This window comes from Physella acuta, unplaced genomic scaffold (genome assembly GCF_028476545.2).
Source record: "Physella acuta isolate Inbredline_101_S28 unplaced genomic scaffold, ASM2847654v3 ptg000877l, whole genome shotgun sequence".
Taxonomy (NCBI): Eukaryota; Metazoa; Mollusca; class Gastropoda; family Physidae; genus Physella; species Physella acuta.
Genome location: NW_026732394.1, coordinates 155,795 through 170,600, shown reverse-complemented (window position 1 = coordinate 170,600; position 14,806 = coordinate 155,795). Strand labels below are relative to the sequence as shown.

The window sequence follows — 14,806 nt, the reverse complement described above, 5'->3', positions numbered from 1 at the left end:
GCTGCGGTTGGAGTATCTTTATTCTATAGAAACCATCCCACGCTCTTGTATATTCTTTTTCCTACAATCAAACACACGCTGTTGTCGGCAAAATGCTTTTGTAAAAAACATCAATTGCGCGAGAGGCCGCTAGATATCAAGTCGGATTTTTGAGACCATTCCAAATTTGGTACTGATGGATAAAAGCACATCGGTGCTTTGTTGTCCCTTTTAAGTTCCTTTCTCAGACCTCCCCTCCCGCTCTTAGCCTTACAAGAAGCGAATAGATAGCACCTCAACAACTAAGCTGGCTCATATCGGTGGTAGTGTAGACAAGCTAACGCTCCAACAACTAATATCCAAGAAATAAAGTGCCGACATTGTTTACGATTAATAACCACTGTTCTAGAAAACAAGGCAAACGTCTGAAAAAAATACACAAACGATAGCGTGTTATATATATATATAAATAAATAAATAAATAAATAAATAAATAAATAAATAAACAAACAAACAAACAAACAAACAAACAAACAAACAAACAAACAAACAAACAAACAAACAAACAAACAAACAAACAAACAAACAAACAAACAAACAAACAAACAAACAAATTAAATAAATAAATAAATAAATAAATAAATAAATAAATAAATAAATAAATAAATAAATAAATAAATAAATAAATAAATAAATAAATAAATAAATAAATAAATAAATAAATAAATAAATAAATAAATAAATAAATAAATAAATAAATAAATAAATAAATAAATAAATAAATAAATAAATAAATAAATAAATAAATAAATAAATATATATAATATATATATATATATATATATATATATATATATATATATATATATATATATATATATATATATATATATATATATATATATATTAGTTTCGTCACTGGTACCTTGATAGTGGTTTTGTAAAATAACAAACACATAACAGATCTAATACTGTAGTGATGTTATATAGTAGCTAAGACATGCTGTTGCGTAAAAAAAAATATTAAAAAATATACACATGAGCTGTAGTGTGAAAGATAGGCAAACGTTCAAATCACTTCCATAAATTATTTCCCTTTTTCAAATACTCAAATAGTGGTGCTCATAAGCTCCTTTTAATAGATTTGTAATAATCAAATTAAACAGCAATTACTTATCTTAATTATTTTTTTTTAAATAAGTACTAAAGAAGGGTATAGTATAAAAATGAAATGTAGTTAAAAGGAATAATATAAATACGAAAAATCATAAATATAAACATAACACGAGACACCATTACTTATTTAAAGCTTCATGATTTATATACTTTTGACCGACTTGCTGATTAGACGTATTAAGGCAAACATAAATAAAAACAGATTTTCAAAACAGATCAATGCACTCATACACCTGACATGCTGTTGTGATTTGATTTGATTTAATTGCATTTTTCTTTTCCAAACCCGATCAGGCCAGAAATGAGTATACTATGTTCGTATTGTGTTTGTATATATATATATATATATATATATATATATATATATATATATATATATATATATATATATATATATATATATATATATATATATATACGGGGGCCCAACAATTTTTTTTGCGGGGTGGCCCATTTTTTCTAGTTCCGCCACTGGTGCGTAATAAAATTAATACCCCTGAAAGGTTAATTAAACATCTAATTAAGTCACATTGAATGTCAAATTGAATGGTTATCGTCTTGACCTACTTGAAAAGTTTGAAAGAAATCGGTCCGATAGAAGTGATATTTTATGAGAACTCGGAAAAACTTTAAGTCAAGAAAATAATATTTATTTCTATGTATAACATTTCAGATATTGGTCACATAAATTTTGAGAATAATTTAAGTATAAGATCTATTACTTTTAAATGAAATTTCGTTTACTTAATTGAAACAGCAATCAAGTTATCGTGCTCCAAAAGAAATAGAGTACCACTTCTTGTTACCAGAAATTGTTCAAAATTTGAGAGGAACTTACGCACACAATAAAATACCTATATATGAAATTTCGTCCACCTAACTTTAACAATACTCAAGGCTTTTGAGTAACCATACGCAGTGTTTCTTCCAGACTTTTTCTCCGGGGGGGGGGGGGGGGGGGGGGGGGGGGCGGTAGACTTTCTTCGGGGGGGGGGGGGGGGGAGGGGGCGGACACTGTTAAAAGTATATATTTTCTATATAAATTATATAAATTTCATTTCGTCCGTCCCCCCCCCCCCCCCGAAGAGATGCTCTTCCGTTTAATGGAAATCACATAAAAGTGAAAAAAAAAATGGTTTACAAATCTCATCAACCTAACTGAAATAGTACTTAAGTTATTGTCTTTATGTAGCCTACACTTACACATATGCCTACGCATACGAATGCGCTTATACATACACATTCATGCGCATATGCACGAACACACAAACGCACATACACACGGGCACCACACACACAGAGACGAAGAGGGTTGCAAACCCATTTTTTTCCGGCTCCTGAAGTTTAAAAAATCAAAACTTGTCAAAATCTCGATTTAAATTGTATAATATATCAGACGAGCCGACCCGCTGCGTATCATACGCCGCTATTTAGTTGTTTTTTTTCTACTTTTCAGTAATTCAAAATTTGTGAATTCGACAGTATCAATGCTGCCACTGAAAATATTTGCTTAAAAACACTAAACCCCCTCCCACCCCACGTGAAAGCAGCCTCCTCTTAGTTACCCCTTCTAAGTTTAAAATCGTTTCAAACTAAATTATCTGCCCCTAATAGCCGTCACCAAACCCGTCTCTATGATTGTAAAATGTAAACAGCGTGACCACAGCTCACCAGACAATGTGGGGGGTGGGGTGGGGGTGGTAGTGATAGTGATAGAGAGAAAGAGAGGGGACTGCAAGGAGGCGCTTGCAGCTTGTTTTCTAACGGCTCCCAGAAGAGAATAATATATATAGATTATAATACATGTTTAACATTCCGCATATTATAAAATAAGGAGATGTAAAACTGTGAAAACTGTAAAAATATCAGTTTTACCCAGCACGATTACAAAACTTCTTTTTTACCCTTCATATGAGCAAGTAAATGAAGCAGAGATAGTCAACTGTAGCTATATTATTTCGTAATTAACTGATTGTATTCGTTTATTGTAGGGAAACATATCAATTAATATTTCATTTTAACAATCTATTTAAAAAATGCATTTCTCTTTAGGGATGAAAGTATTCTGGGAATGAAGAAAATCTGAATTGTTATTTTATTTGAAAAGGAGAGGGGTCTGACGTTTCGTTACGATGTAGGGGCGGGGGGTTTAGCAAAGAAAGCATGCGTTTACACTCATACATCAAACGTAAAAGCGAACATGAACTGACCAAGATATTCTCTTCACTCAACTGAAGTTTACTTTCTTCTACGCCAGCTTTTAAGACCTGGTGAACTTCAGTTTTACAAATCTTGCCTGTACCTGCAAAAACGTGATGCGAATTTTTTTGTTTACAATCTTTTCTATACGTAGGCATGACGTAGGCAAGAATGTAAGCGGGAATAATGTGTTCAAGATGTGGGCACGTATGTTAGAGGGAATATTGTGTTCATGACGTAGGCAAGTAGGACTATATAAGAAGGAATATTGTGTCCATGACGTAGGCAAGTATATAAGAAGGAATATTGTGTCCATGACGTAGGCAAGTATATAAGAAGGAATATACGTAGGCATGTGTTAGAAGGAATATTTTTGTTTGTAGAAAACTTTGTTAACACTAAATGTTTAATAACTGCTCCTATTAGACATGCACACCTATTTTAGTGACATTTATTTAACATTTATTAGCACACTGGTAAATATAGGCTACTTTAAAACATGTGCTATATATATTAAAAAAAATCGATTGTAAAGATCAAAATAATAAAAACAAGTATTTATAGCTAAAACTTATTTCATGTACGAACAATTTTGCAACTAAAGCTATAACATTGTTCAAAATTGTTTACCATTTACTATTTTGAAATGAAAAAAAATCACGAAGAATTAAAACACAGTAAACTGCCTCACCACGAATATTGTAAACATTGAACAGAAATCTGATCTTCTCGGTTGGAGAGGACAAGACAAGAGCTCGCAAGTCCTTGATTAGGTTCTGTAGGTTGACTTCTCCGTCATGGTCCTTGTCAAACAGTTGGAAACAGCGCTCAACGAAAAATGACTGGGGAATAATGAGGACACAGTTTGGGCAATACGAAACTGGATGTGAACACATCAAAAACAGGCATTGATTAGGTTGGAAAATATAAAACCACATCATACATTGGCACTGAGTAGCTTGGTAAAACAGCTAAAAAGGAACCTCTTTAATTTGTAACTTTTATAAGAAATGATGACAAAATTATTATCTAGAGTTGATGGTTCTATTGAAGCGCTGACACAATAACCACCTTCAAATGTGCGCCCATGGAAACTGATGAAGATTTACCTCTTTGATCTGGAGCGCCTCTGTGAACTGATGCAGATTTAAAGTTTCTGTAGTCCCTGCTTTAGCGGCAAGCCTTGTCTCGACACTGCTCAGCCAGGCTTCTTCTGGACTCCTGAAATTGTTGGACATTTGGCTGAAATTGTTGGATATTTGGCTGAAATTGTTGGATATTTGGCTGAAATTGTTGGATATTTGGCTGAAATTGTTGGATATTTGGCTGAAATTATTGGATATTTGGCTGAAATTGTTGGACATTTGGCTGAAATTGTTGGATATTTGGCTGAAATTGTTGGACATTTGGCTGAAATACAAATACAAATACAAATACAAATACAAACACAAATACAAATACAAATACAAATACAAATACAAATACAAATACAAATACAAATACAAATACAAATACAAATACAAATACAAATACAAATACAAATACAAATACAAATACAAATACAAATACAAATACAAATACAAATACAAATACAAATACAAATACAAATACAAATACAAATACAAATACAAATACAAATACAAATACAAATGCAAACGCAAACGCAAACACAAACACAAACACAAACCCAACCACAAACGCAAACAAAACAAAATCCAAACGGAAACAATAAGGCAAACGAAAACAAACCAAATCCAAATTCAAACGCAAACACAAACCCAACCACAAACGCAAACACAACGCAAACAAACGAAAAGTGCTCACAGTCTAGCCCGGGGCGTCGAATCGCACCATGCTGGGTGGCAGGCGTTTCAGCTAAATAACCGACTATAGTACCCCAACTTATTCGTAGTCTTTTGCAATCACTTAAATGAACGTAGGCGCCATAGCGAACACAGGAAGGCCCGGGGCACTAAATAACACCCTGTCTGGGCGCCGGAGGACGCGCGGATTTGATTCACTTAAAGACTAAGACTATAGTAACCTTTCTTATCAATAGTCTATCGCACAGTTTAAAACGAAATTATGCACCGTATTACTCACAGGATAGCCCAGGGCGCCAAATCGAACCTGGCGAACAAGCTTGTTACACTTTAGTGAAAAATAATAATACCCCAAGCTTATCCGCAAACGGAAAGAAGTAAACATAGAGGACATTTAGGAGCTGGCTTCTTAACTGTTATTGATTAAAAAATATTAGTAAACAGTTCGTTCAGAGTATAAAATAAACAAAAGGCAGTATTTAAAATACCTACCACATTGCACTTGATCAGTCCCCGCTAATTATGTATTTTTTTTCCCAACACCAAAACAAAGTAATAAAAAGTAACGGAAGGTAATTGTGTTTTCCTAATTTATCAAGGGACGTAAGGAGTGTAAAAGACACAATTAGAATTTTTATGAAAGGTGAAACATTTAAAAAAAAATTTTTTGATGGACATGCCGACAATAATCACTGTAAGTTTGAAAACAAAAAGTTGTTTTAAAACACCTTCAATATTAATTTTTTAAATAATTAATTTAGAAAATGATCACTTTAGACGTATGACACTATGACGATGAAGTCTATTATTTTCTTATATTGTTTTGGTGTCAGAGATACGCGATCCGCAGCATAATTCAATTATATATATATATATATATATATATATATATATATATATATATAAATTTATATACATGCTTTTTTAAAAATATAAATGCAAAAGTAATTGTTTATATATAACGAGGCGGCCCGCGGCATAACATACGCCGCTATTTAGTTGTTGTTTTTTCTACTTTTCAGTAATTCATAATTTGTGAATTCGACAGTACCAACGCGGACACTGAAAATATTTCTTTAAAACACTATAAGTAGCTCGTTAAGGACCATAACCCCCCCCCCCCCCCACCCTCTTCCTTCCCCTCCCACCCCCCCCCCCCCCAACGTTTAAAATCGTTTCAAACTAAATTATCTGCCCCTAATAGCCGTCACTAAACCCGACTCCACGAAGGTAAACATAGCGTGAACCACAGCTCACTAAGACCATGTAGGGGTGGGGATGGTAGGGAGCGCGTTTACAGCTTGTTTTCTAGCGTCTCCCAGAAGAGAGTTATATATATAGATAACGCGAAACTGATAAAGGTATACTTTTTAAAAGTATACAGAATCGTATTAATAAGGGGTTTATTTTCCCTTTGTTCTTTTCTCCACCTGTAACTTATGTTTACGTTAGGTAGAAGTAAATTTAATTTTTAGAAATGATTGCAAAAGCAAAAGGACTATTCTTTTACTTATCTATTGGGAAAAAAACCCAACTTGCGACATATAGATAGGCCTACTTCTGAAAAATTAAAATATAAAACGTTTATAATGAAAATAAAATAATTGCAAGTATAGCATTCAGATTTAGTTCATAGTTTTTTGTGTAGTTCAGTGTTGTGTTTGGTCGTTTGGGAAGTGGAGTGCGGGATGTAGGGTGTTTGTCGAGTTTAGGAGTAAGGCTTTATTTTTATGTATGTTTTAAGGTGTCGAATGCTCATGGTGAGGGGGGTGTGGTTCAGGATGTGGGTCTCACATTAATTTCTTGTTAATATCTCATTGTGTAAAAGAAATAATTATTTTACATTTCTTACCAAAAAACAAAAACAAACCCGGCTTCAATATGTTTTCTGCCTGTATGTCCTTCTAATAGTACATTTCAAATTTTCACATCTTAGCGAAGCAAGTGCATGTATCTAATTTTATATATATATATATATATATATATATATATATATATATATATATATATATATATATATATATATATATATATATATATATATATATATATATAATCAGTGATAGTGCGTATGCTGTTCGATCAGTGCCTGCGCGTGGTGTTGAGTATTTTGGCCTGACCTGCGCATGACCTGCACACTTAACTGACTAGACCCGCGTAGACGTGAAGGAAAACTTACCAGCTGGTTCTCTGCATCACAAGACACACATAGTCCAGTCCTCAGTGAAAGGATCGATTTACACGGCCGATTTACACGGCCGATTTACACGGCCGATTTACAGGGCCGATTTACAAGATCAAAATCATGTCCAGAATAGAACTGGAAACCAAACCACGCTGCAGACCGACGTGGGATTGTAGGTAAACCTGACCTAGATCAGGCCGCGCCGTGCCAAGGTTGGTGGATGCTATCAGCGCATGCAAATCGAAAACATTCCCATTGGCCTCGCCCTACACCTGTTTCTTAGACACCCCATCTGATGGGCTGCCGAGGGTACAAGATGCCATCTCGCATTGAGAAAGCTACTACTAACACTAAACTAAGAACTCCTGGCACTAAGCTAAGTACTTTTGGCACTAAACTAAGTACTTTTGGCACTAAGCTAAGTACTTCTGGCACTAAGATAAATATATCTGGCACTAAGATAAGTACTTCTGGCATTAAGAAAAGTACTTCTGGCACTACGTTAAGTAGTCCTGGCACTAAACTAAGTACTTCTGGCACTAAGATAAATATATCTGGCACTAAGATAAGTACTTCTGGCATTAAGATAAGTACTTCTGGCATTAAGATAACTACTTCTGGCACTAAGTTAAGTACTTCTCGCACTAAGATAAATATTTCTGGCACTAAGATAAGTACTTCTCGCACTAAGATAAATATTTCTGGCACTAAGATAAGTACTTCTGGCACTAAGATAAATATATCTGGCACTAAGATAAGTACTTCTGGCCCTAAGCTAAGTACTTCTCTGGTATACAGTGCTACACAAATATATTATTCACTTCAATGTGGAAGACGTTTCTTCAATATTCTATCATTCAAGCCTTTGAGAAGCACAATTTTATAACAATTTCTGTGATTTGCCAGCTTTTATTATTTAACTTGCTTCCTCTGTCGTTCTTGTCTCCCTTTTGTTGTGCTCCGTCTTAGTTCGAGAGTGGCGAGCAAAATTTCGACTACTTCTCATGGACCAATTTGTTTCAAACTTAGTCCGTGGGTTAAGGCCCAATGCACAATCAGACATCAAATCTGACTTACTTGGATGCTTAATTAATTTAAAAAAATTAATGGTAATTTTCCTATATAAAGTACTATGTACCGTAAACGCGCATTACTCATGGGTCGCTTCTTAAACTGTAGTAAATGTATTCAATACGTATTATAGCAACCCACAGTTTTATTTTTAGTTATTTAAATTGTAGTTCATTATTATATTTAAAGAAAATCATTTATTTCCTTTATTTTTAGTACGCAATCAGAGTTTCTTTTAGATGTTAAAAAAACAAATATAAAAACATTTATAATAATAAGCTGGAAAATTAGAAAACTAATTTGCTTTCTTTAATCAAAGTTATAGTTGCTCGTGAAATCTACTGCGACTTTTGGCGCCCATATTAGTTTTATTTTATTCAGTGCATTTAAAAGTTCGTTATTGTAAAGTTTTATTATGTGTTTTTGTTTTACTTTCCAGTTTTTAGTCATTCTTTTTGAATGAAGTTTACACGTTATACAAAGTATAGAAAGTGGCCTATTTACAAAGTGCCTTAATTCAAATATGTGTAAAATAGTGTAATTACAAAAGTACCTTCATACAAAAATGTGTAAAAATGGCCCACTTACAAAAGTGCCTTCACACAAAAATGTGTAAAAATGGCCTACTTACAAAAGTGCCTTCACACAAAAATGTGTAAAAATGGCCTACTAACAAAAGTGCCTTCACACAAAAATGTGAAAAAATGGCCTACTTACAAAAGTGCCTTCATACAAAAATGTGTAAAAATGGCCTACTTACAAAAGTGCCTTCATACAAAAATGTGTAAAAATGGCCTACTTACAAAAGTGCCTTCACACAAAAATGTGTAAAAATGGCCTACTAACAAAAGTGCCTTCACACAAAAATGTGAAAAAATGGCCTACTTACAAAAATGCCTTCATACAACAATGTGTAAAAATGGCCTACTTACAAAAGTGCCTTCATACAACAATGTGTAAAAATGGCCTACTTACAAAAGTGCCTTCATACAAAAATGTGTAAAAATGGCCTACTTACAAAAATGCCTTCATACAAAAATGTGTAAAAATGGCCTACTTACAAAAGTGCCTTCATACGAAGTGTCTTGGAGCTAATGGACCTGGAGCCATCAATGGAGCTTGCTGACGAAGACCTTGTGCCGGAGACATCACGTGACCTGAGGCAGGGCAGCGTGTCGTACACTACAGCCGTCTCCGTGGGGTCTAGGAGGAGAGACACGCCGCTCTCCCGCCTCTTTCTGGACGGTAGGGCTGGGGGCAGGCCCAGGTCAAGCTCCATAGGTGTGCTGGAGCCGTCTCTTTGACTCCGTTTTGTCGCTTGTTTCCTGGGAGGTCTAGAGTAGGGCAGGCTCTCTGGTGTAGTCAGCGCCAGGGTCTCTGTTAGGGCGGGGTACATCCCAATGGCCGGCACGGTTAGGGTGGAGGGGGTGTCAGGCTTCCTGCCAGCTGAGGACGGTCTAACGATAGCACTGCTGATGGGATCTGAAGTGACCGACCCTCCAAGAGATTCTCCCACTTGGGTCATCTCCTCGTCCTCTGCTGTCACGTTCTCGTAGATGACGTCACCCAGCCCAAGGGTGGGCGTTGGCTGATATGGCACATTCAAGTTCTCTACTCTTTCAGAGGAAGTGAGGAAAGAGAGAGATGAAATTTGTGTTTTTTTCTTCCTGGAGGGCATGTCTTAATTGGTGCTATCTACAGCTGATCGCAGCTTTCATTCTGTTATTGTACTGGATAAAAACTTTCACAAGCTTCTTATAGAAAGTTAAAATTTTCCTTCCTTTTAAAAGTACAACACAGTCTGCTTTTAGCCTAGTAAAAAACAAAGAAAAGTAATTTATAAATAGTGTTTCAATACTGTCTAATTCGTGTAGGATTCGGTTATAGATTTATAAACAGTTGCTAGCAAATGTTCAGTGGCGGAACTAGAAAAAAGGGCCACCCCGCAAAATTTATATATATATATATATATATATATATATATATATATATATATATATATATATATATATATATATATATATATATATATATATATATATATATATATACAATCACAAAATACGAACATAGGATATTCGTTGCTGGCCTGTTCGGGATTTGAAAAACATCAATTAAAAAATGTTTCAACATCATGTCATGTGTGTAAGTGCATTACTTTGTGAAATCAGTTTTAATTAATTTTTGATAGACGCCCTCTGAGCATCATGTCGGTCAAAATAATAAAAACATGAAAGCTTTTTATAAGGATTGGTGTCTCGTGTTATGTTTTTTTTTTTCATGTGTTTTTTTGTAGTTATATTATTAATGTTTTAAATATTATTGATTTAATACATTTCAATAAAACTTCCTTTTTATACAATATAATTCTTTAGTAATTACTTATAAAAAAATAATAATTAAGAGAAGTAAATGCTTTTTAATTTGTTTAGTATAAATCTATTAAAAGGAGCTTATGATCACCCTTATTTGACTATTTTAAGAAAAAGGGAAATAAGTCATGGTAGTGGTTTGAACATTTGCTTATCTTTGATAAGTTTAATTGTAGGAGAAAGACTCGGCTTTCACAGTTGAAAAAGGAAAAAAGAAGATACAAGAGCGTGGGGTGGTGTCTATAGAATAAAGATAATTCAACCGCAGCTACGGTAATTTTTTACAAAACAACCATCAAGTCAAAAATGAAAGAAAATTTACTTTTTTTAACTATACATTTTTTAAATTATGGTCGGCTATGGGCCCCTAAATTAACTCGATTTAAAAGACGTCTGTTTCACTGTTTTCCTCCGTTAAGTAATTCACCTTAATTGTCTCCCATCACCGGAAAAAATTAATGATAATCTCAGAAATAAAAAATTGCTATTTAAAGAACGAAACTGATTGACCTAGTTAGAACACTGTCTAATATGTTCCATATTAGCAGTTCACTAGGTAATATATTAGTTTGTTATACTTTTACATTTCTTTTTACATTTAAAAAAATAAAATTACTTTTTGTATTATTATTTTGTAGTAGACCACTGTGTAGTCGATCATTATTCACAGTTGAATGTAGTATTTTACTGTACAGGTAATTTCTTTTAAACTGATGACCACTACAGAATAAATCACACAAGTGGACTTTAAAGGTATGTAAATTCTCAAACTGTCAATTTGATGGATGAATCCTAGACGATGAAATTAAGGTGTAATTAATAATATATGATTACCACGGCCATAGGGGTCGTCGTTTTTGTTTGACGAGAAGGTAGGGGGTGGGGGGTGGGGCAATGAGAGTAACTTTACACTTGAGTATTTAAAATAAATTAAAAAAAAAACAACTTATTTCTCGTTTATTTGGATTTTGAAAAGACAATCTCGCCTGCTTCATGGTGACCGGGCTAAGTTTGAATTAAAAAGAAGAATCGCTGTATCAAAAGGAAAGAAAAAATATCAGATTTCGCTTTGACCTTCCGACCCAATGGGCAGACCGCGGCATATGAATGGATGGTGTGGTAGGCACCATGCCCTACCCATCTTTACCTTATCCAATAATAGTAAACATTTAGACGAAAGTATATCATCAATAATAGTAAACATTTAGACGAAAGAATAACATCAATAATAGTAAACATTTAGACGAAAGAATAACATCAATAATAGTAAACATTTAGACGAAAGCATAACATCATATTACAAAAGAAGCGGAGGGTAATTATTTATACGCTTATTTATAATCACATGTGCTAAATTTTAAATCAAAATAAGTAAGCACGTGATTTTACAGCGAACTAGTCACGTGCTTTTACAGTGAACTAGTCACGTGATTTTACAGTGAACTAGTGATGGCTAGATCCTAGTTATTTCACATTAAACTAGCGATGGCTAGACCCTAGTTATTTCACATTAAACTAGCGATGGTTAGACCCTAGTAATTTCACATTAAACTAGCATAGTTAGACTCAAGTAATATCACAGTAAACTAAACTAGTTAGGCTCAAGTAATATCACAGTAAACTAAAATAGTTAGACCCTTGTAATTTCACAGTAAACTAAAATCGTTCGACCTGCCGACTTACCCAACTAGAAGCTCCCTGACCCACACAACCGTTGGCCCACACCTAATGATGACTAGCTCAGGTCTGAACTTCCTGCTCAACAAATCGCCTCAACCATACGTCAACCCAAGCCAATGGAGAAAGTTGTCAGCTTTTCGCCTTGGGGCCCTATCTGGGTCGACAGTTGGATCAGAAGTAGCCCAACTTGTGCACGTACTGCAAGATTCGACTTAGAATTTGATGTTTTCTTGTAGCGGATGATGGATAATCAGGCTGGATAATCAGGCTGGATAATCAAGATAAATAATCAAGCTGGTGTTCGACACCCACCACGTCCAGAGAAATTGAATGTCATTACATTCATAAAAAGCGCATAGTCGCCTAGACAATTTAATCCCAAGTTAAACACGGTTAGACAAGGTTTGCGCTCTCTATAACTAGTTATGACAGGGTTGGCGCTCTCTGTAACTAGTTATTTATGGGTTGGTGCTCTATAACTAGTTCTCTAATCGATTGTATTTGCTTTGTGTTTGTGTTTTCTTTTGTGTTTGTGTTTTTTGTGTGTGTTTGTGTTGTGTTTGTGTTGTGTTTGTATTGTGTTTAAGTTGTTTTTGTGTTGTGTTTGTGTTGTGTTTGTGTTGTATTTGTGTTGTGTTTGTGTTGTGTTTGTGTTGTGTTTGTATTGTGTTTGTATTGTGTTGTGTTTGTATTGTGTTTGCGTTGTGTTTGTGTTGTGTTTGTGTTGTGTTTGTGTTGTTTTTGTGTTGTGTTTGTATTGTGTTTGTGTTGTGTTTGTATTGTGTTTGTATTGTATTGTGTTTGTATTGTGTTTGCGTTGTGTTTGTGTTTTGTTTGTGTTGTGTTTGTGTTAGTGTTGTGTTTGTGTTGTGTTTGTGTTGGTGTTGTGTTTGTGTTGTGTTTGTGTTGTGTTGTGTTTGTGTTTGTGTTTGTGTTGTGTTTGTGTTGTGTTTGCGTTGTGGTTGTGTTTAGTTTTGTTCTGTTCCCAAGTTGGTAAATTTAAAAAAGATTTACCGTGGCGGAGCACGGGTATGCAGCTAGTATTTTAATGTGTACGTTAATCGAGAGGCGATTTCGAATTCTTCGAGAGAACCATAATAACAACAAGTAATTAAAAAAAGTCTAGTGACAATTTTAGCGCAATTTCCTTATGTTATCTAAAAATAGCTCTGTCGTAGCGTAAATCAAGAGCAGGGTTAGTAAAACCATTGGTTAGTTATTAAAACGTTTTTTATTAATTTTTTTCAGTATTTTACATGTTTTATTTACAATAGAGTAACATGACTAAAAACCATTGCGCGCCTAGCTACCGAACGTGATGGCGCAGCTATTGAACGTGATGACGCGTGTGGTGTGGTTGAATAAAATGCCTACTAATTCGGTCCAAATTTTAATTAATTCAATTTTTTTTTTGACCGAACGGAAGGATATTTTTGAAAACTTTCTTCGGCAATATTGTTCTAAATTATGGCAGGAATCGATCGGTACATGTTTCAAGTCGCTAAGTGGTCTAGTTGCCGAGATATGGGCCAAAACTGCATTTTTGCCGAGATATGGGCCAAAAACTGCATTTTTTCGAGGTTTTTTGGCGTTTCCGGGAAATCCATGAAAGAAACCCGGAATTTTTACAAGCTTTTATTTAACTCACTTCCTCGTCATTCTGTCTGTCGTCAGTCGTCAGTCTAGACGGAAACGCAGGAGTGAAAATTCGGACAGTTCTACTTGACCGATACGATTCACATTTGGCACGTGGGTCAAGAGATGAAGACAATGCAATCTGAAACTAAATTTGACTTAATTGGATGCCTAATTGATTTTTTATGAATTAATTAAAATTTGGACCGAATTAGTAGGCATGTCTAGCCAACCACACCACACGCGTCATCAATAGCTGCGCCATCACGACCACGTAATGGCTGCGTTCAAAAACCATTGCGCGCCTACTGAACGTGATATTCAGTAGGCGCGCAATGGTTTTTAGTCATGTAACTCTATTGTAGATAAAACATGTAAAGTACTGAAAAAAAAATTCATAAAAAACGTTTTAATAACAAGCTTTTATGTAACGATGCACTAAAAAGTAGAAAATAAATTATAGACTACTATTTAAATAACTATAAAGAAAAGCGTGGGTGTCTTCCTTAACATTAGTAAAGGTATCCAATAGATACTAAAGTGACCCACGCTTTTCTTTATAGTTATTTAAATAGTAGTCTATAATTTATTTTCTACTTTTTAGTGCATCGTTACATAAAAGCTTGTTATTAAAACGTTTTTTATGAATTTTTTTTTTGGCCTATGTTCATCCTGGTAACTTGCTT

The 14,806-nt window shown here is 34.4% G+C and overlaps 1 protein-coding gene across 1 annotated transcript in view; it reads right to left on the bottom strand.

Annotated features, from left to right (window-relative positions):
• Positions 1-12,541, bottom strand: part of LOC131952569 (NADPH oxidase 5) — a 28,201-nt gene extending 15,660 nt beyond the window's left edge. The window contains exons 1-5 of the mRNA XM_059315295.1: positions 12,489-12,541; positions 9,495-10,245; positions 4,464-4,575; positions 4,046-4,196; positions 3,366-3,457 (exon numbers count right to left, since the gene is read on the bottom strand). Of these exons, the coding sequence (XP_059171278.1) occupies positions 3,366-3,457; positions 4,046-4,196; positions 4,464-4,575; positions 9,495-10,111 (972 nt within the window). The 5' untranslated portion in view covers positions 10,112-10,245; positions 12,489-12,541. The remainder of the gene's footprint in view (positions 1-3,365; positions 3,458-4,045; positions 4,197-4,463; positions 4,576-9,494; positions 10,246-12,488) is intronic.
• Between the last annotated feature and the right edge of the window lie 2,265 nt (positions 12,542-14,806).